General features: G+C 44.2%; 4 protein-coding genes across 4 annotated transcripts; 2 read left to right on the top strand and 2 right to left on the bottom strand.

Moving 5' to 3' along the window:
* Positions 1 to 8,435: 8,435 nt before the first annotated feature.
* Positions 8,436 to 10,472, bottom strand: CCR75_001870 (uncharacterized protein; the record flags this gene model as incomplete). Its single annotated transcript, XM_067959971.1, has 1 exon — positions 8,436 to 10,472. The coding sequence occupies one exon, from the start codon at positions 10,470 to 10,472 to the stop codon at positions 8,436 to 8,438; it is 2,037 nt and encodes a 678-aa protein (XP_067816765.1).
* Positions 10,473 to 10,700: 228 nt separating this feature from the next.
* CCR75_001871 (uncharacterized protein) lies at positions 10,701 to 13,007 on the top strand (the record flags this gene model as incomplete). Its single annotated transcript, XM_067959972.1, has 2 exons — positions 10,701 to 10,838; positions 10,897 to 13,007. 2 exons carry the CDS (start codon positions 10,701 to 10,703, stop codon positions 11,149 to 11,151), a joined length of 393 nt encoding a protein of 130 aa, XP_067816986.1. The 3' UTR covers positions 11,152 to 13,007.
* Positions 11,208 to 13,088, bottom strand: CCR75_001872 (uncharacterized protein; the record flags this gene model as incomplete). Its single annotated transcript, XM_067959973.1, has 1 exon — positions 11,208 to 13,088. One exon carries the CDS (start codon positions 13,086 to 13,088, stop codon positions 11,208 to 11,210), a length of 1,881 nt encoding a protein of 626 aa, XP_067816988.1.
* A 1,035-nt stretch (positions 13,089 to 14,123) lies between these two features.
* On the top strand, positions 14,124 to 15,084 carry CCR75_001873 (uncharacterized protein; the record flags this gene model as incomplete). Its single annotated transcript, XM_067959974.1, has 3 exons — positions 14,124 to 14,277; positions 14,342 to 14,502; positions 14,557 to 15,084. The coding sequence occupies 3 exons, from the start codon at positions 14,124 to 14,126 to the stop codon at positions 15,082 to 15,084; spliced, it is 843 nt and encodes a 280-aa protein (XP_067816987.1).
* Between the last annotated feature and the right edge of the window lie 5,443 nt (positions 15,085 to 20,527).

Below are 20,527 nucleotides of genomic sequence, written 5' to 3'. Positions count from 1 at the left end.
TCTCATTCGAAGGCTCATAATCAGCCGCCTGACGGGTATCAGGCGACTGTTCCATCCTCCCCGAGTCGGCCATTTCGTCCGACTCGCACTCATAATCGACCTCTAAAGAGGGGTCGTACTCACGTGGTGAATCACCACGTGCACTCGCAACACCAAGTGTTGTGCGAGTGGAAGACACTACGGTAGACGGAACGTCTACCGCAAGAGATAACAATGCGTCACCCGCGGCTGCACGAACCGCAGCCGAAGGTTCAACACTATCCTCACCCCGCATGAATTGTTCCTTCATGCGATGGAATTTAAAATGATGGATCTGACCAATCAAAATCATTTTAAAAATTAAGTGGTCATTTAGCGACCACTCCACCTAATGACATTCAGAGTGATTGTCGTTTAAGGGAGGGGTGATGTAACGGGGTGTATCGTTACATGAAATTAACAATAAAAGATTGTTAATTAATATTATCCAAAAGGTAGATAATATTTGGAGGAAATTACTTTAAATAGTAATTTCCTGAATTCTTATCCATAAATAGGTATAGACCATTATGTCTATTTATTCCGCAGACTAATCAGCTGTAGAAGTAATCAAAGAGAGTTACGAGATAAGATAGATAAGAATTCATTTACATGTTTAGTATTAGTTTATAGTTAAGACAACATTTACAAAGATAGATTAACAAGACACTTAACTATATTAATACAGTTTTCATTTTACACTCTTAAGCTAACTTGCCTTAAGAGAAGTCTTCCTCTATACGTACAGTGTACGTCACCTAACGAGAGGCACCACTCACATCTGAAGCAGTGTGAAGTGGACTTGTACTGAAACAGTACAAGCCGCAGTGCCCCGTTACAGATATGGTGTACGACACAAATTACTTAGCACGACCCGTTCCATTCGGGATCTTGTCGGTGCAAAGAGAGCATTTAGTCTTTCGTCTAACAGGCTGAGATAAATTCGCGTGTGGGTTTTAAGCTTTTTAAGTTTAACTCTCAGACGCGAGCATTTATAAAGTCACAATAAAACGATCTCTCAACATAAAACCACCAGAGATGTAACGGGGTGTACCATTACATAAATATTATTTCCAATAAATGAAAATAAATAAAGGAGTACAGATTTATCATCCTTTTTAATTTTGACTTAAAGCTCCAATATTACCAACTTTGGTCATAAATTGTCGCAATAAGACCGTAGTTCTATTGATTGGCTAGCTTAAGTTTAATTCAACCCGCCGATCGTCACAAGATACGATTAGGGGTCGCGCATGGAGGCGCATTGCATAGACAGTTATTAATACATTAAAGTCAGTAGATAGAAGATCGCTATGAAAGAAACTTAATGTACTAATACAGTTTCCTTTTTTCCTTTTCAGCAACATAGAATTAAGCATTAGTAGCTAAAGAATTCTTAGCTTTTAAGAACTTTCCTCCGCACGTCGTGTACGTGAAGTTATAAAGGCACCCCGCTTTCACTGTGATCAGTGTAAGTTAACTTGTACTGTTGACAGTACTAGCAAAGTATGCCCCGTTTCAGAATAGGAACTTATAATTGAATGCACCCATCAAATCGCCTTATCCGTCAGCCAGTGTCATCACTATTCCAAAGGTGGCCGGGGTCTATTTATTATAAAGAAATTAGGGTGAGTTATTTGCATAGAAAATAAATCACATTTGCCCCTTTTAAGTTAGTGTCTTCTTCAAATTTCGCTCTAATCCGTAAAGGGTAAAGGCCTTCTTAACGCATACATTATTGGGCATTAGAATCATAAAGTCCCTTGAACCAAGACTTGATAAGATCTACGAGCTTGTACGTCTCTCCGAGTTGATTATTTAGTTAGCTCGTTAGAATGAATGTAACGGCGTGTATCCGTATATGAATTTAACACTTAAAGGTTGTAAATTCTCCAAATATTCTCTACCTTTCGATATATTATCGAAAAGGGAGAGAATATTTGGAGAATATTACTTTACATGGTAATGTTCTAAAGCTTATCCATTGGTAGATAAAGACCCTTATATCTACTTTCTCCGCGGTCCAGTCAGCGCTGGACGCGCGTAAAGAGACATATAAGACTTTATTACACGTAATGTGTTAATTCTTAATTAAGTTAGGATTAAGAAGATAGAAACAGAAGAACTTAGTTATATTAAATACAGCTCTTAATTAACCCTTTTTAAAGCAAGGGTTTTAAAGAGAGTCTTAATCTACACGAACTAGTGTACGTGAAGTGACGTGAGGCACCACTCGCACTGAGGCAGTGCAAAGTGGGCTTGTGCTGAAGCAGAACAAGTCGGCAGTGCCCCGTTACGATAACGATGCTCTTTGTAGTCCGTCCAAGGACCACAATTCCATCATCTGTCATGGACATATTAGATGATTATGAAAATACGCATTACGTTTCGCGCGATAGCTACTCCTTCCTAAGTAACATAGAGAGAAGTGCGGTCGAACGAATGAGTTCGACCGTAGGGAGCGAGGCCATCTTGGCCATGCTGTCCGATTTGGACAGAGACGCCTCCCGTTCAACCATTGCCAAGTTCATACATCATGAACATGACGAGATGAAGGAGAAGGTAGCTTTGCTAAATCAGTAAGGCTCTCAACAGGCAGAACTGTTGAGGTTACAACAGGTACAGACCCCTGTACCTGGGATGACGCGAACGCGTCGTCCTTAAACCTTAAAGATTGACATCTTTAAGTATAGGGGAGTCGAAGAAGCCTCCTTCTTGAGATGGTTTGTAGAGTTAGACTATGCCATAAAGGCACGTCGCATCATCGACGAGCAAATGCAAGTCGCATTCGCTCAATCAAATTTGGCAAGTCGTGCCAGAACTTAGGCATTGGGCCTTCAACTGCGCTACCCATACGTCTTTGGGTCGCTAGAGGCTTTTAAAGTCCGGCTCAAACAGACGTTTCAACCGCCTAGGGCTGAGTTCAGAGCTCGTTCAGAGCTTCTGAAACTCAAGCAAGGCAAGCGTGATGTTCACGCATATGCCCAGCACATACGACTCTAAGCGAGTTGTATCACGAACAACCCAGTCCATGAACACACGTTGGTTACGGTGTTCCAATGCAAGGTCTTACAAATGGTCCCGTAAAGACCCACCTGTTCCGCTTATAACTGGATACGCTTGAAGAAAAAATATCCGTAACGGAACAGGAGGACTTTAGCTTAAGACAGGCTCAAGCTAATTCATCATCGTATCGTCCTCCAAGACGATACGTCCAGAATCTATGGACCTCTCTTATGTCGAAAGCGAAAAACGTCGCTTTTTGAACAACAAGCGATTGCAGAAATGCAATCGCTGTCAAAAGTTAGGACATTACCCTCATGAGTGTAGTGCTCGACGCCCAGTACCGAGAGGTACTGAGCGTAATTATGGACCAAATGCCAAAAGGGGCAATGGTCGCGGGTCCGACGTTGTTGCGTGATCGCAACAACGAGGCGAACCGTCATAAACCAAGGCAGACCGTAAAAAAAACTGTTGGGATTAGTAGGGGTGCAACGCCATACTGATCCAGAGACCACAAGAGAATTTTGCAAACTCTTGACTAAAGTTGCTCCAGACACAAAAGAATTATGTGTCTCTGCATCTTGTGATGAGGTATCCCTCACCACCTTGAAATTTTAAGTGACAAATGATTTCTCACTTAGAGCCATAGTGGACTGTAGGGCGTTGTATAACATTATTCGTTGGCAGTCGCTAGAGGGCCGTAGGCTCAAATATGTTGAGCGCTATATCCCTCCAACGAGGATGACGGTGCGTCTAGCGACAACGGCATCGATAACAGTAATGAAACACGTAGTGTAATTAGACTACACGTTAAAGAAATAACAGTACGATAATAATTCCATCGTACTAGATTTAAATGACAAATTTGATGTCATCCTAGGTCAACATTGGCTTAAAAAATATGAGCCAAGAATCAGCTGGCAGCATCTTTCCGTAAGGATGCCTGCCCCTTGGTCATCAGATGACTATCTGATGAACGTCTTGGAGCGTCCACACGCGTGTGGATGTAATACAAGTAAGGGCGATGGCCTCACTTGTAGTACGGTCATTATAACGACTGCACAAGATCACAGTGTGATTACTAATCACCCTGTGGAGTCATCTGGCGGCGGCTCGGCGAATGCACAGCTCGAAATACTGTGTCATGCAGCAGTGGCCACTGCCTCGTGAACAAGTACTTGCGATCGATAAATTTTTTATCGATCGATTAAAAGCGGGCCATGTGAGGGAGTCAACCTCCTCGCATAGCTCTCCGACCTTCTGTGTGCGAAAGGCCACAGGAGGGTGGTGGATAGTGTAAGCATTCAATGAACTGAATGCTGCAACGATACCGGCTCAAATGCCGATACCTTGAAAAGTCGTAATCATAGACGGTATGTCTAAGAGTATTATCTTTTCTTCTATGGATCTGATGGATGGGTTCTATCAAATCCTTATGCGTGAGCGGGACATCCCGTACACAGCAGTGAGCCCTTCCAGTGGGTCTGGGGATGGCTATTAATGCCAGAGTGGCATAGTAACGCCCCTGCAACATTTAACAGATGCGTAACGAATCTGTTGAGAGCGGTGCGGGATTTCGCACCTAGTTATTTCGACGATGTATTCGTCCATAACCGGGACGTAGACGGAATGACGGACGTGAAAGTTCATACAACTCTCACTCGTCAGGTTTTTACACTTATGCAAAGCATTGGTTGTACGCAAATCTCAATATTCGCTGCAAGCGAAACACCACTTCTTGGCTGCATCTCGTATATTCGCTGCAAGCAAAATAGCACTTCTTGGGTGCATTGTCGGTGAACACGGCGTGCGCCCTAATCCCGAAATCATCAGGGCAATTACCAAGAGGAGAATCATTGATCGAGAATTTCATCCACAGGCCAGTTCCAGTCGATGTCAAGGGACTTAGATAGTTCTTTGGGCTAGCGGCGTACTTGCACAAGTACTCATGCAGTTATGCAAAGATAACAGTTCATTTCTCTCGTCCTTAAAAAAAGGGAAACGGTATTGAACGCTAATTGTCAGCGTTCTGTTGAAAGCATTTAGCAAAGCCTAATGCAATCGCCCATCTTAGCGATTGCAGATCAAGACAGACCATACATGTGGTCTGTGACGCCAGCGATTTCGCAATCGGCTATGCGTCAATGCAATACGATACAGACGGCGCGGAACGCGTCGTTTGTTACCAATCGCGTCAGCTGCAACCAGCTGAACGCAATTACCCAGTGCATGACAAGGAACTCCTTGCTATGAAATATGCACTGGCTAAGCTTAGGGTCTATCTCCTCGGAGATAGACCGTTCATCGTATATACGAACCATGCGTCATTACGCACGGCCATAAACAGCCCACACCTCTCGCAAATAATGGCGTGGTGGCTATCCTCTTTGCGAAGTATAATTTGTCCGTGGAATATAAACCAGGACGACTTAATGTCGTCGCTGATGCGTTATCACGCCGACCCGACTTCGAGTCGACTGCGCACTCAACAGTGAAAATAATTTCACTGTTGCAACACTCATGACAAGTTTTCCGTCATCAACTTTGTTTAATTTTATAAGGAAGCCTACACAGAAGATTATGACCTTCTGCATTTAATGAATTATCTGATTATTCCATCCGATAGATCTTTTATAATTTTATCTGCATTAAATCAACCATCATCAGATCAATACACAACACGCAACGGCTTACTGTACTGCACAACCGTTGGGGCTCTAATGACAAATTATTTGTCACTTTAAACTTTCAGATAATGAGGGAGGGATATCTCATCGCCAGGTGCAGAGACACAATGACTGTGCGTCTGGAGCAACTTTCGGCAATAGATATGCAAATTCTCTTGTATGTGCTAGATCAGTAATTCGCTGCGTCTCTAGAGACCCCGTCCGTATTTTTGCGGCCTGCCTCGCTGATGCGAGTTCGCAACAACGTCGGACCCGCGAAGACCGACTATGTCCATAAGTACGTTCAGTACCCCTCGGTACTGGGCGTGGGGCACTTTACTCATGAGCGTAGTAACTTAACTGTTATTAGCGATTGCAAATCTGCAATCGTTTGTCGTTCGAAAAGCGAGGTCTCTCGCTTTCGACGTAAGAGAGATCCATAGGTTCTGGACCTCCAAGCTCTTTTCGTCTCGGAGGACGATACGATGACGAACTAGCTTGAGCCTGTCTCAAGCTAAAGTCCTCCTGTTCCGCAACGAATATGGCTTCTTCAAGTGCATCCAATTCCAAGCGGAACAGATGGTTTTTCTGGGGACCATGTTCATGAACTGGATTGTTCGTGATACAACTCGCTCAAGTCGTATACACTGGGCATAAACGTGAACATCACGCATTCCTTGCTTGAGTTTCGGAAGCTCTGATCTAGCTCTGAACTCAGCCCTAGCGGTTCTTTTTTTCAAATGTATGTTTAAGCTGGGCTTTGAAAGCCTCCAGCGAGCCAAATACATATGGGTCGCGCAGCTTGAGGCCTAGTGCCCAAGTTTTGGCACGACCTGCCAAATTTGACTGAGCAAAAGTGACTTGCATTTGCTAGTCCACAATGTGACGAGCCTTTATGGTATCGTCTAATATGACGAACTATCTTTAAAGGGAGTCTTCTTCAAATCCCCACTTCTTAGGGATGTCTATCTTTAAGGTTTTCGGATGACGCATGTAGGTACAGGGATTTGTACCTGTTGCAACTTCAACAGTTTGCCTGTTGAGAGCTTTGCTGATTAAGCAAGGCTACTTTCTGCTTCGCCTCGTCAAGCTCATGTTGTATGAGCTTGGCGATAGCGGAATGGAAGGCATCTCTGTTTAAACCGGACAGCATGGCCAAGATGGCATCATTTCCTACGGTCGAACTCATTCGTTCGACCGCACTTCTTTCAGTGCCACTTATAAAGGAGTAGCTAACACGCGAAACGTGATGCGTATTTCCATTATCATCTAACTTGTCCATGTTAGATGATGGAACTGTGGTCCTTAGACGGACTACAAAGTGTTTTCAGGTGTAACGGGGCACTGCCGACTTGTTCTGCTTCAGTGCGAGTGGTGCCTCACGTCACTTCATGTACACTGGTACGTGCAAAGAAAGACTATCTTTAAAAAACTTGCTTGAAAGATGGTTAGAAGTAAACTGTATCTAATATAATTAAGTTCTTCTGTTTCTATCTGTTTTCTGCTAAATTGATAATATACCAATACGAAACATGTAATAAAGTCTTATCTGTCTCACTCTTTGCGCGCATCCAGTGCTGACTGGGCCGCGGAGAAAGTAGATTTAAAGGCCTCAGCTACCAATCAATAAGCTTTTCGAATATTGCTATGTAAAGATATTCCTAAAATATAATCTACGTCTTAAATAATACTCGTTCCGTCCGGAATTAAAGGGTGCTTTTCTGCGTGTGAATTTTGTTCGGAAATAAAGGGAGCATTGTTCACTTTGCGTATCATTTTCATGAGTAATGTGAATTGAATCATATGGATATGCAGTGTATGATTTCTTGGAAATTTGCGTCAGGTTGTTTCGTCTTAGTAAACTTTTTTTTCATGTCCAGAAAGCCACCTGGGTCAAGTAATTGGACATTGCAAACGGTTGTTTTCACAAATGTCAATCCTGCACGGGCTATCTATCGCTAGTAACTATCGCAAATTTTCTTGCCTCAACACGCGGAACCCTCGTTGCAGCATCACGTTGCTTTGAGTTTATTTCAAGAGCAGTGTGTCACTCACTATGTAACGGGGTGTCCCGTTACATAAGTACTATTTCCTATGAGAGGAAATTAATAAAGAAGTGCAATATTATTATCTTTATTAAATTTGACTTAAATAGTTCAAATAATACCCATTTTGATATTATTGATGCAATAAAACATTAGCTCTATTGTTTGGTTGATTTTAGTCGGAACAAACCCCGCCAAACACAATTGTGCGGTGCGCATGGAGAGGCGTATACTTAGTCAGATACTAACACAATAAGTTCAGCAGTAGATAGAAGATCGTTACGTAGAAAACTAATTATATTATTACAATTTTACTACCCCTAATTCTAAATCCATTGAATTACCTTTGGTAGCTAAAGACCCTTAGCTTCCTAGAAACTTTCCTCTGTACTTTCGTGTACGTGAAGTTTCGAGGCACCCTGCCTACACTGTAATCAGTGTAAGGTTAACTAGTACTGATCAGTGCTAGTGAAAGGTGCCCTGTTACACACTGTATGTCTGGCGTTGTTCCTTGAATAGTGTTTTGTATCTATTCCGCAAAAAACAACATGATAAGATCTAAACCACATTATAAGAGTGAACGCTTAAAATTGTCAGTGTGTCAGAATAAAAGCTTCAGTTATATCAGCCGACATCTACTTTCACCGTGATAAAAGATTCGATATCAACAGAATGCACGGCAATACTCTTTATATTTTTGGTATTATACCTCCAACTGCAACAAATCCATAATGGCACCAATTTTACTTTTATATTCCAAGTGTCCACCAATAATTGCCGACAAGTCAACATTTTCAACCCCAGCAATATCAATCGGAGCAATTCCTGCCGAATGAAGCTCCCATCCCTGATAGCGGTACATGATACCAAGCATCCAATCCTTCTCTGAGTATCCATTTATTAATCGACCCGACACGACTCGACGAGCGTTTGCCCAGTCTTCTCGTGCCATTGAGACAGGAGATCCCAATAATATGGCATTTTCGACAATCCCACACGACACATCAATCAACTCGCTTTTGGCCAATTCTTTTAAACACGAAAAAATAAGTCGAGCACCCATGCCATAGCCAACTAATGTTACTGGACGAAGACCCTGTTCCCGCTTTCGTAGCGCGTCGGCCAGCATTCTTCCAGACGTGTCAGCTGCGTTCATTGTAATCGTCCAGACATTGTCGATTATATCGGCCAATCGAAGAATCACACGCGGAATGGCCACTGCAGTAAATAAAGCGGCCAATGCCGTGTACCTGACAAATTCAGTCGTTGCATACGACGACACTTGCTCAGCTGCAAAGGTTCGCATGGATTTGCCAAAGCGACGCAAACCAGCTTCTTCCCATACTAAACAATATTGATCTCCTTGTGGGAATCGGTCCTTCCACCGCCAAGCCCGTAGCGGTTCATACTTTGTTCCTAACTCCCACAAAGACGTCGAGCTACTCCTCTTCACCTCACTATCCGTACAGCTACTCGCAATAGCGTTGGAATCACCATTTAAACTCGTAATGTCATTATACTGCGAAGCTTCCGCCATTGTGGATAAATCTGCAATTCCTAACGGATCATTGTCAATACTACCGGCTTTAATATTGTACGTGCGCCGCGAAATAGCAAAAAATTCATCTTCTCGTCCTTTATATCGATCCATTACTTGATCCACTTGATCCACTTTGTCAGACTTTTGCTGGCGATAAAAGGCTCGTAAATATTCCCGACTATCACCCCACGCACGTCGAAAGCCTTTAATTGGCGGATCTTCATTGTCTAACCACCCCGAGATACAAATGTACACATTCATGCCGTCCCCCGCCGAGACTAAATCAAAGCTAAAATCGTGTACCCCTCTCGTTCGTGTATCGACTTTCATACCCATAACCCCTGCTCCAGCTGTGCCAAAGAGTACCGTTGTCGCCGTCACTCCCGCAGCGGACCCCACCACAGCACCAATGGTAATGCCTGCTCCCCCTAAGGCTGTCAAGCTTGCTGCAATGGCAGGAGCCGCAAGACCTCCTGTCACGGCCAGCAAGGCACCGCCTGTGACTGCTGCTGCTCCGATTGTGGCATTTCGTTTCCAGTCCGTCACTTTGGGCTTCGCTGGTACTTTGTCGAGTGGCATGGCTGTTGCCTCGGCGAACAAAGCTTTACCAATGTCGACCTCTTCTCGCGTGACGTCACTCCAATGAAGCTCCATTGCAAGTACCAAACGTCGTAATAAAGTCCTGGTTCGAGCATCGTACCCCACGCTCTTAACGCTAAACCACAAAAGTTGCTTGACAATTTCGAGCCGAAAACCTTCAATTGTGTCAAAAGTGTTTCGTTTCGTACGATGCTGAAGCTTTTGGGTCCAGCGTTTCAAGCCATGTAATGTGTCGGATTCGGGCCCTGGCACTAAAAGGGCTAAAAATGGGGACAGATCGAGCTCCGCGACGGTCGCAACGGAAGGTTCATGGTCTTTTTGGACCAATGCTTGCCTTCGTGAGGTTAAAATGGGTAAATATGCCTCGGTTTGGGCACTTGAGAGCCCGACGAAATGTTCAATCACCAATTTTAGGTACATTTTGGACCACGCGAGGGACGTGGAGCCATCTGTTACGGCAGGAAGAAGACACGCACAAATTCCAGCAATGCCACGTTTTTGAGATTCTGACAAGAACTCCATCGCGTATTCGGTTGCTATCGACATTGCAGAAATGCTTGGAAAGCTGACCGCTTGCTTTGGAAAGAGTTTCATATTCATATTTCGAGTGCTGACAATGGATGACTTATAAGGCGTTTTGATTGGCTGTATTTAATTGAGTTTATCATCTCTGCGTGTTCTCCTGTGAGACACAAAACTTTGATAGAAATGTATAAGAATTGATTAAAAATTATTGATCATAAAACTTGCCATCGGCGATTATGACGCCTGAAAAAATAGCAATGTATTTGATGTAACGAGCACAATTGTGTAGAAACCGTAACAAAAATGCTAGGTCCACATCTCCAAGGACTGTTTGTGAAGCTCAAACTCCTTTCAGGAACTAGCTCCTACACCTTGCAATCTCAAAGTTGCATTTTCCACAGCAAAGCTGACAATTGGAACGATCTTGGTACCGTTCTTAAGGTAAAGATCAGTAAATTGCAATATTACTCCATAAGTGGCTAAGGATGAATGAAAGCAGAAACTTCGCAATATTTCAAGGGAAAATGGACTAGAAGGCAAAATGCCAGACACAAAGCTATTGAAAACGCTAGGATATGGTTCATTGCTACAATCCATACGCAAAAATCATGGGGGGGTGGTGGAAGTCGCAACAAAAATGGGTACACATAAGAACCACAAGATCGTGGCCTTGCACAAGAAAAATATAGCACGTACCAAACGGCGTAAGAAACGACAGGAACAACTTAATCAGCACAAATTTTACTTTAATTAAACATTAAGACAGTATCTGTTGAGAATTACCTCACAGCACCTAATAGTCGACGCATGCTACTCGGTCAAGACGATCCACGAACTGCTAAATTTTATTTTGCGTTCCAGAACGTGTCGTTCCTGCTTATCAAGAGCAGACAAATTGGTGTAAAGGATAAGACGCTTGACACGCAAGACGTCGCCTCGGACCCACGCTCGGGTGAGGGTTTTAACCATCTTTTCAAGTTCCAAACTGGAGCAACTACTAGTTCGAAACGTGTCTTTCTCACTCGTGCAAAATGCAGCAAAGCGCAAGTCTCCATTCGGAAAGGTTTGCTGGAAAGCTTGTTGCATTGTGACAAGCCAGTTGCGCCCAAATACGTACCCCCGTCGACTTGACAGCGAAAGAACCAAAGGCATTTTTACTAGCCTTTTAGTCGAAATTGGGGCTGCTTTGCTCCCAAGTTCTTCTAATACATTCTGCACCACCTCACCGAAGCAAACACCGAGTTCTCGAAAGGTAATTCTGCGCGGAACAGCGGCTTGGACACGGTCGGTATCGGATTTCAAAAACGTTAAAATTAAATTTGAAGAACATCTGACCTCTTCAATATCAATGCAAGAAAGACGCGAGGCACGTTGCAGTGCTGCAAGACCACGATCGGTAATGGACTTACCAGATAGAACACGTGCATTCCGATTGTTTGACAAAGGTCCTAGCATTCGTATATGCAAAGACCGAAGTTGAGGGCAATGGTCCGTCAATGCCACACAAAAGTCGTCATTAAATACAGTCGGGTCGATCATTTCATCAATTTGTGGGTAAAGAAGCGTATCACACGGTTGGAGACGATGAAGTACAATATCCAAGTGTTTTAACGCGGGGCAGCCTGCTAGGACTATATTCAACGCCCCTGTTGAGTATTCGTTTCGTCGGATATGAAACGGCGACCGTGTGTTGTACGCCAACTGCAATCGTGTTAGAAATGGCTTCACAGCGTGGCCAAATGAGAGAAAAAAATCGTCTGAGAATGGCACAATAATCCAGCTAAATTCTCTCAATGCAAGACAAGAGGCGCAAAATTTCTGCCACACAACTAAAGACACACGTAGACTTTCTTCAGACGTCACGAAATTCGTTCCTTCACTGTACAAACGTTTCCATCCATCTAGATACTCTAAATTTGGACACGTTATCCTTACCATGGTAAGATATTCATTCGACTTATGATTCAGATCAAATTGTCTCCAAGATGGCACGGTCAATTGCCGCAATCCCTTTCCTTCGGACGCTATTTTCCATCTGTGTAATGCCATATGCAAAGCACAAAATACCCGACCATTTATGTCCGCTCGTGTATTTTCAAGCTCTTTGTCTCGCTTGGGTAGAATCAACGCTTCCAAGTGTTTGCAAGTTTTTGACGATTTATCGAGCACGTTCCGTAGTGCCAAGTGGTGGAGTGGCATTCCTGATAAGTCCAGTCGTTGTAGATTTGGACAAAGCGCAAATATTAAGCCCCAGTCGATCGTTTGAAAATGATTAATACCTGCAACAATTTCTTCATTAGTATTCTGTGTCTCGGGGTCCAAGTCCCACCATAGTCGTCTCTTTTCGATTGTCAAAATAATTCTCAAATCCAAAACCGCAAAGCCCTGTTCATTAGTAGCCAAGCGCTTAATAATTTGCTTTTGCTGTTGAAGCTCGTGACCTGTTGTAAATCGGATTGTTAGTACGCGCGAAGCCTCATGTTCTGCACACAGTGTCTTGACGATGTCTCGCCAGTTGCGACACACACGCGCCAGACGCTGGAGATTGGACGCGGACGGCTCGGTGAAGTGCGTTGCGAAGTTTCTGACCCGGTGGTTGTCAAGAAACGCATCAATTTCCTGAGGTATGAGCTCGGTTGCTGCTGTGAAAGAGCAGATCTCACGCTGCAAGGCAAGTGGCAGCAATTCCATATAAAAATCACTAGAAATTGTATCCTAGGATGTTAGTGTCTTATTGCATACATATATGAATATTGTTGCATTTTATGCAACTTTTTTAATATTCAGTCTCGATTTAAAGTTGCATGTAATTAAATTGCCGTACATTAATTTTTCTTGTCGGAATATATTTGTAACGTGGCGACATCTCGCTCGTAACTGTCACTTTAGCTATACGCAGCGTAAATCTTAAGTATTTTGGAAATCAAAGGTCATGATTATTTAGATAGAAAACACACCTACTGCTACTTCTGTTGAGCTTTATTGTACATGGACAAACTCAAAAACAATCCAAAAGTACCCAAGGTCATTTACCAAAAAAGTGGTCTTAAATAGTAGGAGGGGGAAAACTAGAAATTTTTGATCATACCTTCTGACGACGTATGACCTCTCAGAATGCGGTACCTTCGGGTCGATGTCCGTCATGCGACATCAGCCATGAAAATGACGAAAATTTGGCACTGGAAAATTTCTTTTATTTGTCAAAATGCCCAGATGTAGATTGAAAACAGATTTTTGATGTATCGTAGCTGCCAAGTCACGGAGAAGGCTAGATTGATATGTCATGTATAAAAACAATGATATATATATTTTTATTAATCTTGAATAATAAAGTCATGTATTAAATTATCTCTGAGCGTTTTATAGATGTACATTTTGCTTATTATATATTTAATCAAAAATTTAATAACAGTACTTAATATAGAAGATAATTATAAAGAGCTAATTGTACTACATTTTATAAGCTTAATTATTATCTAATGATGGAAGAAAGCTAAAATATTAAAAATTATAAGGTTTTGGTTATCGAAAAAGTATTGCTGACTTATAGAGTATTTTTATTGCCCAATTATAGTAAATATTTACTATGTTTGGACACTGATAACTTGAAGAATTGGATATAATTTCTTTCTAATTAAAACATCGAGTACACTTAATCCAGATACTTTTGACATATGGCTATATCCGATAGACTTCCTAGGTGCGTTTTTCGTGGTGCACTGCATCATGCCCCTTGTCGTCGTGTGCGGGATCCCATCGGCTGGCAAGACAATTGTAACTACAAAATTAATCGACCATTTATTGCAATTATTGCCGGACCAAGAAGTCACGTGCATTTCGCCGGCTTCCGTCAATGTGGACAAGACGAAGGGATACGCTGGTACGACTAGACGGATTTAATGGCTTGACTTTTGGTCTTTATTTAAACCAATGTATGAATGCAGATAGTAGAGCAGAGAAAAATACTCGAAGTGCATTGAAAGCTGCAGTCGAGAAAGCAGTAAATTCTCAAACGATCGTAGTGCTCGATGCACTGAATTACACCAAGGGCGAAAGATACGAACTTTTTTGCATTGCCAAAGCAGAGAACACAACGTACTGCGTGGTACGTTAAATTATCTCAAGCTTGCAATGATGTGTATCAAGAACATTGTGATAGGTCTATATAGACACACCCGTACAAAAAGCTCTCGAACGCAATGCAGCGATAGCCCATGGCTTAGAATCGAAGCTGTTGAACGAGCTCGCAGCTCGATTTGAGGTTCCGATGGCCAAGAATCGGTGGGATCGTCCTCTTTTTCGACTAACTCCAGATGAATACCAAAAAGATGGTACTGGGCTACCTTTAGATGCAATAACGGAGGCAATACGATTTGGAAAGACAATCAAGGCCGGTCTGGCAACTAAAGCGCCACTTACTGCAGAAACGAGTTTCCTCCAGGCTTTGGAAGACACAACCAATGCTATTGTAACAGCCTTAATGACTCACCAACACGATGTTGGGGTCGCTGACGGCGTGCGAGTGCCACCGCATAGTGTCAAGAACGAGCTTCGCATCAGTCGTCCATTGTCCATTGCGGAGGCTCGACGTCACCGTCGTCAATTTATTAAGATCACGTGCATGAGACCCTGCGTAGTCGCTACAATCGGAGACCATTTTATTGAATATTTGAACCAGCAGGGGTAAACAAATCCAATAATATTATAACGTCTATTCACTTCTTACTTACACCTTTATTGCATTGTTTTTAAATTCTTCACGTTGATGAAGTTGCGCTAACTCACACGATAACGTACCCATGAAAAATAGCTGACACACGATCGCGAGCGCTTCAAAAAAGGCTTCTTGAAGCGCTGTCAATCCAAGTGGGTTTGGCCACATATCATTTGCGCAGAGGAAAAAGATAGCAACTAAAGAGAGCAATTAAAATGACGACAAAAGAACAAAATAAGAGCAACGTACACAATAGCGTCGACGCCAAGCCAGTACACACGAACAAATGACCCAAAACGTATGCTGTAACGTTATCGAGTCTTCTTGAACGACACAAAACACGCCAGAAGGATTGTTGACGTAAGACGGTGAATGGACGGCGTGTCAAAGCCAAATTGTCACAATTTTCGAATTGCAAAATGCGCTTCCTGACAAGCTGTGCTGTCAGTAACATGACCCATGTCGAGAGAAAGAAAACAATGGTAAACCATAGATGCGCAACATGATGATAGCGCATGTCCATGACCGCAAGTCCAAAGAGCGAGAAAGCTGACGTGACGCCAAAGCCAAGATAGACCTTTGCTGCCACTGTATTGTCTGGTGTGCTCTTATGCTCGTTATGATGAATCTGGAGGTACCAGAAGAAGAGCAAGACCGATACCAAGATGCAAAGAGCTGTGAGGCTCATACCGCTTGTAAAGACATAAGCCTCTGGTTTGAACGTAGCCGCATACGACAGTGTTGGGTAGTTCTTGGAACATGTAAAATGGTACAAACAGGCGAGTACTTCGGTCCCAAACATGGTACAAATGCCAATAATTGGCACCAGCCACGCAATGTAGCCAACATTATCAGTAACCCACGCCATGTCACCTCGACAAGGCCTCTTTAAAAATTAGTCGCCAAGAAATTCAACAAGCGTCGATGGTACAAAAAAGTTTATAGAGGTCGTTGGCCGCGTCCTCCTATTCACCGGAGACAAGCAAAATAGACTCAACACCAGAATCGGAGGTGTTTCGTCGTCGCTTGACCAAAATAAAATTTCAACTTCCGAATTCAAAATTACGGGCTCTTTTGTTGTCGTCCAGTCTGCGAGATTATGCCAAACGGATGGCAAACGCAAAACCATGGCTGTCTCAAGTATACACTCTGGATACTTAAATGAATAAAACTGTACCCTATCACGTAACCTTCCTAAAAATTGAATATCCACAATTTGAGCAATTGTAAAAAACTTTTGCACAGATTTTTAATTACTGTAACATTTCCGTTTCTTAGACAGGAATCACTTTTCCGAGTTCAGCACCCGTTTTTTGTGTAAAATTCTGTTGGGTGGTGGATTGATTATGGTTCAGTCAGTTGAACTCATCCAGTTTTGCATTTCGAATAGTTTGTAAGTTCGATAGAACTGCAGCGTACACGATTGTTCACTGGCTTTTAGCCGTGAAGTAATGCGGTGTCACGTAGCTCATTGAGGACGACCGCCGAACGGTGTCGGTGCAATGCCGTATTTGCGCAGTAAGGCCTCAGAGCGGGTATACTCGGCTTTTGTGGCGGACGCTAAAGCGTTCCCTTCATGAGCGATCATTATGACAAAGATTCGCGCCATGAATCAGCCCGCCGAACAACGAGATGTTGCTTCAAGCGCGCTGCTTTGAGGCGTGACAGGCGAAGCGATATCTGCAACAGTATGTGCAAAAGATGCACTCGCTGTCGGCGTCCATTACCGTAGGTCCGATTCCGGAGCACAATAAGGTACCCACGTTTATGAACGGATTACGGCATGGCCCATCGTGACAGGCCCTTATCACAAAGGAGCCGTCAACGATGGAAGAGGCAATCGAAATTGCCTTAGTTGAGAAGCAGACTTGCAACAGTGCCTCGACAACAGCTTGGTGTAAGCCGTCATCCGAGAGGATAGATACAACACAACTTCTATTAAGTTGGGCAATGCAGACGTTGTCTGCTTTAAATTTGGCAAGCGCGGCCGTATGATTGCTCGCTGCTATGCCAGGGTCCCTGCCCGGGCAAAGACGCCCAGCAAGAGGACTCCCTTACCAAAAGGCGATGGCAAGAACCAGCGTGCAAGACTCATCATGATTTCTGAATCGACCACTGAGGAATCGGGAACTGCAGGAGCGCGGTAGGCGCGGGCTCTGAAGCTACCCCAAAGTTCAGACTGGTCGAACCAATGGGTAGCATAGTCCTTGAGGTACCGAAATTTTGGACCTCAACCCTGCTGGTCTATAGCGCTCAAGTGCGAAGCTATGACAAGGCAATGACCCTCGTCGTAGATTCGGGTGCATCACAGAATTTTGTAAAACTCGCGGCTTTAAAATAGAGAGCGGCGCGCTCGTAAGACCTGAGGGAATTCAAGTTGCACTCGCCTTCAGTGTTAGTGACTTCTCCTGTAGAGAGAAGTTTACAGTGCTAGGTATGGAGAGTCCGTATGACCTCATCCTAGGCATGCCATGGTTGGCAAAACACCTACCATGGATAGACTGGCGTACACGCACAGTTGCAAACTCTACGCAGGACACCGGAAAGGATGTGCTCCTGCGAGAGGCCTATGCAACTGATGTCATGTCGAACACAGTTGAGAGCGCGTTGACGGGATGTCAAACGTCGCAAAATTCTACCCAGAGCCCTAAGTTTGGTGAAGTTGGAAGTGCACCGACTGGATGTCAGGTGACACAAATACAAACCCAGCTCGTGGAGACTGAGGTAGTGCAAAGGAAGATGACAAGTGTTCATGCGTCCGAATGTCCTCCACAGAAGCGAAATCCTGTGGCAGTAGACAGCGAACTGACAGGAAGTCAAGCGTCGCATGAGCCGGCACAGTGCCTAGAGCCTAGTGCGGTTGGAAGGGGTGCGTTAGCTAGGAGAGCGACGGCACCCGCTTCTCAGTCGAAGGTTGTACTGACTCGAAGACCGAGTACCCGACAAATTAGGACGTTCAAAGGCACTTTTAAACGAGTGACCTTTGGACCAGATCCTATTAAAGACGACGGGTCTTCATACGAGGCATTCGAGGCCGTCAACGACGATATTGCGGATGCATTCACAGATTAGGTCCTACAAAAAGTCTTTAAATCTGCCGAGGAGATAGTAATTCTTTCAAAGATGTCGTGAGATCTATTTCTTATCGAAGTAAAGGAGGGAGAGATCCACGAAATAGTCACACCAGTTCCAGAAAGAGGACTTCGTGGACTGTTGCTTGTCGTCCACAATGGACAAGAGCGTCCTAGAATCTGACAAAAAGAAACGATTTGCTGCTCAAGGCTGGAATGCCTTGAGAGCCAGTCCGTTCTTTGAGGTTCTGTGGCAACATCGCGAGGTGTTCCCAGAAGAAGTGCCAAGCCCCCTACCAGCAGATAGGGGCATCAGCCACGAATTTGACCTCGAACCTGGCATTAAGTATTGTGTGACCAGGCAATGGCCATTGCCAAAAAACAAGTCGATTATATCGATGAGATTTACGACAAGCGAGCCAAGGCGGGATATGTCCGTGAGCGCAAGTCTCCTTACCGCAGCCCGACCTTTTGTGTGCGTAAAGCCACGGATGGATGACGCGTAGTTCATGCTTTTAATAAGCTGAACACGGCTATCATACCGGCGCAAACGCCAATCCCACGGAAAGATGTTTTTTTTTTGAATGGCTATATCCGATAGGTTTTCTAGGTGCGTTTTTCGTGGTGCACTCCATGCGAATCAACTATCTTCTCCACGTTGGATTTAAAAGATGGTCACTATCAGGCGCTCATGAGAGAGTCCAATATAGCCAAAATGGCAGTTAGCACTTCAAGCTGTATACTTTGGGAGTGACTTGTGATGCCCCAAGGTTTGAAAAGCGCACCAGCAACATTCAACCGAGTGGTGGCTCACGTGACGCGTCAGCACGTGCCTACGCGCCTCATTACTCTGACGATGTATTCGTGCATAGGAGGGCCGAGTACGGACTGAGCGCCATATAGTCGCACAATCGTCATTTAGACGCGGTGTTGCAAACTCTGGAGAACGCCCAATTGTACGTCAACTTGCAAAAGCGCGTCAAAGAAGTCCTTGAGATACTTGTGCTGGGCTGCATCGTAGGTACATGGTGTACGAACAGACCCAGCTAAGGTAAAACCAGTAAAGAAATGGCCAGTCCCACGACAAGTGAGGGATTTGCGTTGATTCCTAGGGCTCGCTAATTTCTTGCATAAGTATAGCGAGATTTGTGCTGAGCAAACTAAACCATTATCTGACCTCCTGTAAAAGGGTGCAGAACGGGTTGGTTAAAGGAACAAGTAGATGAATTTAAAGGAGGAAAGCAATCTCTTGTAGAGGCACCGGTCTTGGCATTTCGAGACGCGGATAGGCATTTAGTATCGTCTGCGATGCAAGTAATTTTGCAATCGGCAGCGCTCATGCAGGAGGATGATGACGGCGTTGATCGTGTCATCTCTTATCGGTCCCGGCTTTTGAAAGCCGCGGAACTAAATTCCCCTGTGCATGACAAGAGCTACGTTCAATAAAGTATGCTCTTGTCCATTTTTAAGTGCACCGGTTAAGCACCGAACCATTTGTGGTTTAAACGGATCGCACATCACTGCGGACCGCAATAAAGTCACCGCACCCATGCCTAGAATGGCAAAATGGCTCACATTCTTCCCTGAATTTAATTTCAAAGTTGAGTATAACCCGGGTAAGACGAATGTCTTGGCTCACGCTTTATCGCGCAGACCAGGCTTCGAGGTAAGATACCACGAGAATGCGTCTCGTGCTAAAGCACAAATTGAGTCGTCAACGTTGGCAGCCATAAAGGCATACCATGTGACGAACGCATTGGCCTCCGAAATAAAGGAGAGCTACCGTTACGACAAACATTGTCGCCTGCTGTTGGATCACTTTGGTGGACTAAAGGAAGTCTCTGCCGCACCCAATGGTTAAGCTTAATCGCTTTAGCTACAGCGATGGCCTATTATGGCATCAGCTGTCACCTTTTGATCCCTTGAGAATCTTTGTACAGATCTCAAGCTGATGATTCTTCACGAGCTCCATGATGCGTCATCAAGTGGGCATCTGGGCCGTGATTAAGCTTTCTTACGAGTGTCAGAGGAATTTTGGTGGCCACACCTACATCGATAGGTGGCCAACTATCGTGTCAATTGAGTCGTGGCGGGTATTGCGTACGGTAGCGACTTCCAAAGAATGGAGCAAGCATGCCCTTCGTGGAGATCGCTATAAATAACAGTCTTCACGCCAGGATGGGCGAGACACCGATTTTAATTAACGGACTGCGCCATCCTCAGACGCCAGTCTCGTTTGTGCGCAGCCCAAGTCTAAGTGGGGGAGGGCCTCTCACTATGCTCGGTGCGAAAGAGGGACATAGTTTCAGCAATATGACGATGACACGCGAGGGTATCATCTCAAC

Source organism: Bremia lactucae, linkage group LG4 (genome assembly GCF_004359215.1).
Source record: "Bremia lactucae strain SF5 linkage group LG4, whole genome shotgun sequence".
NCBI classification, from domain to species: domain Eukaryota; phylum Oomycota; class Peronosporomycetes; order Peronosporales; family Peronosporaceae; genus Bremia; species Bremia lactucae.
The sequence above is the reverse complement of the archived record's forward strand: the minus strand, read 5'-3'. Positions and strand labels throughout refer to the sequence as shown.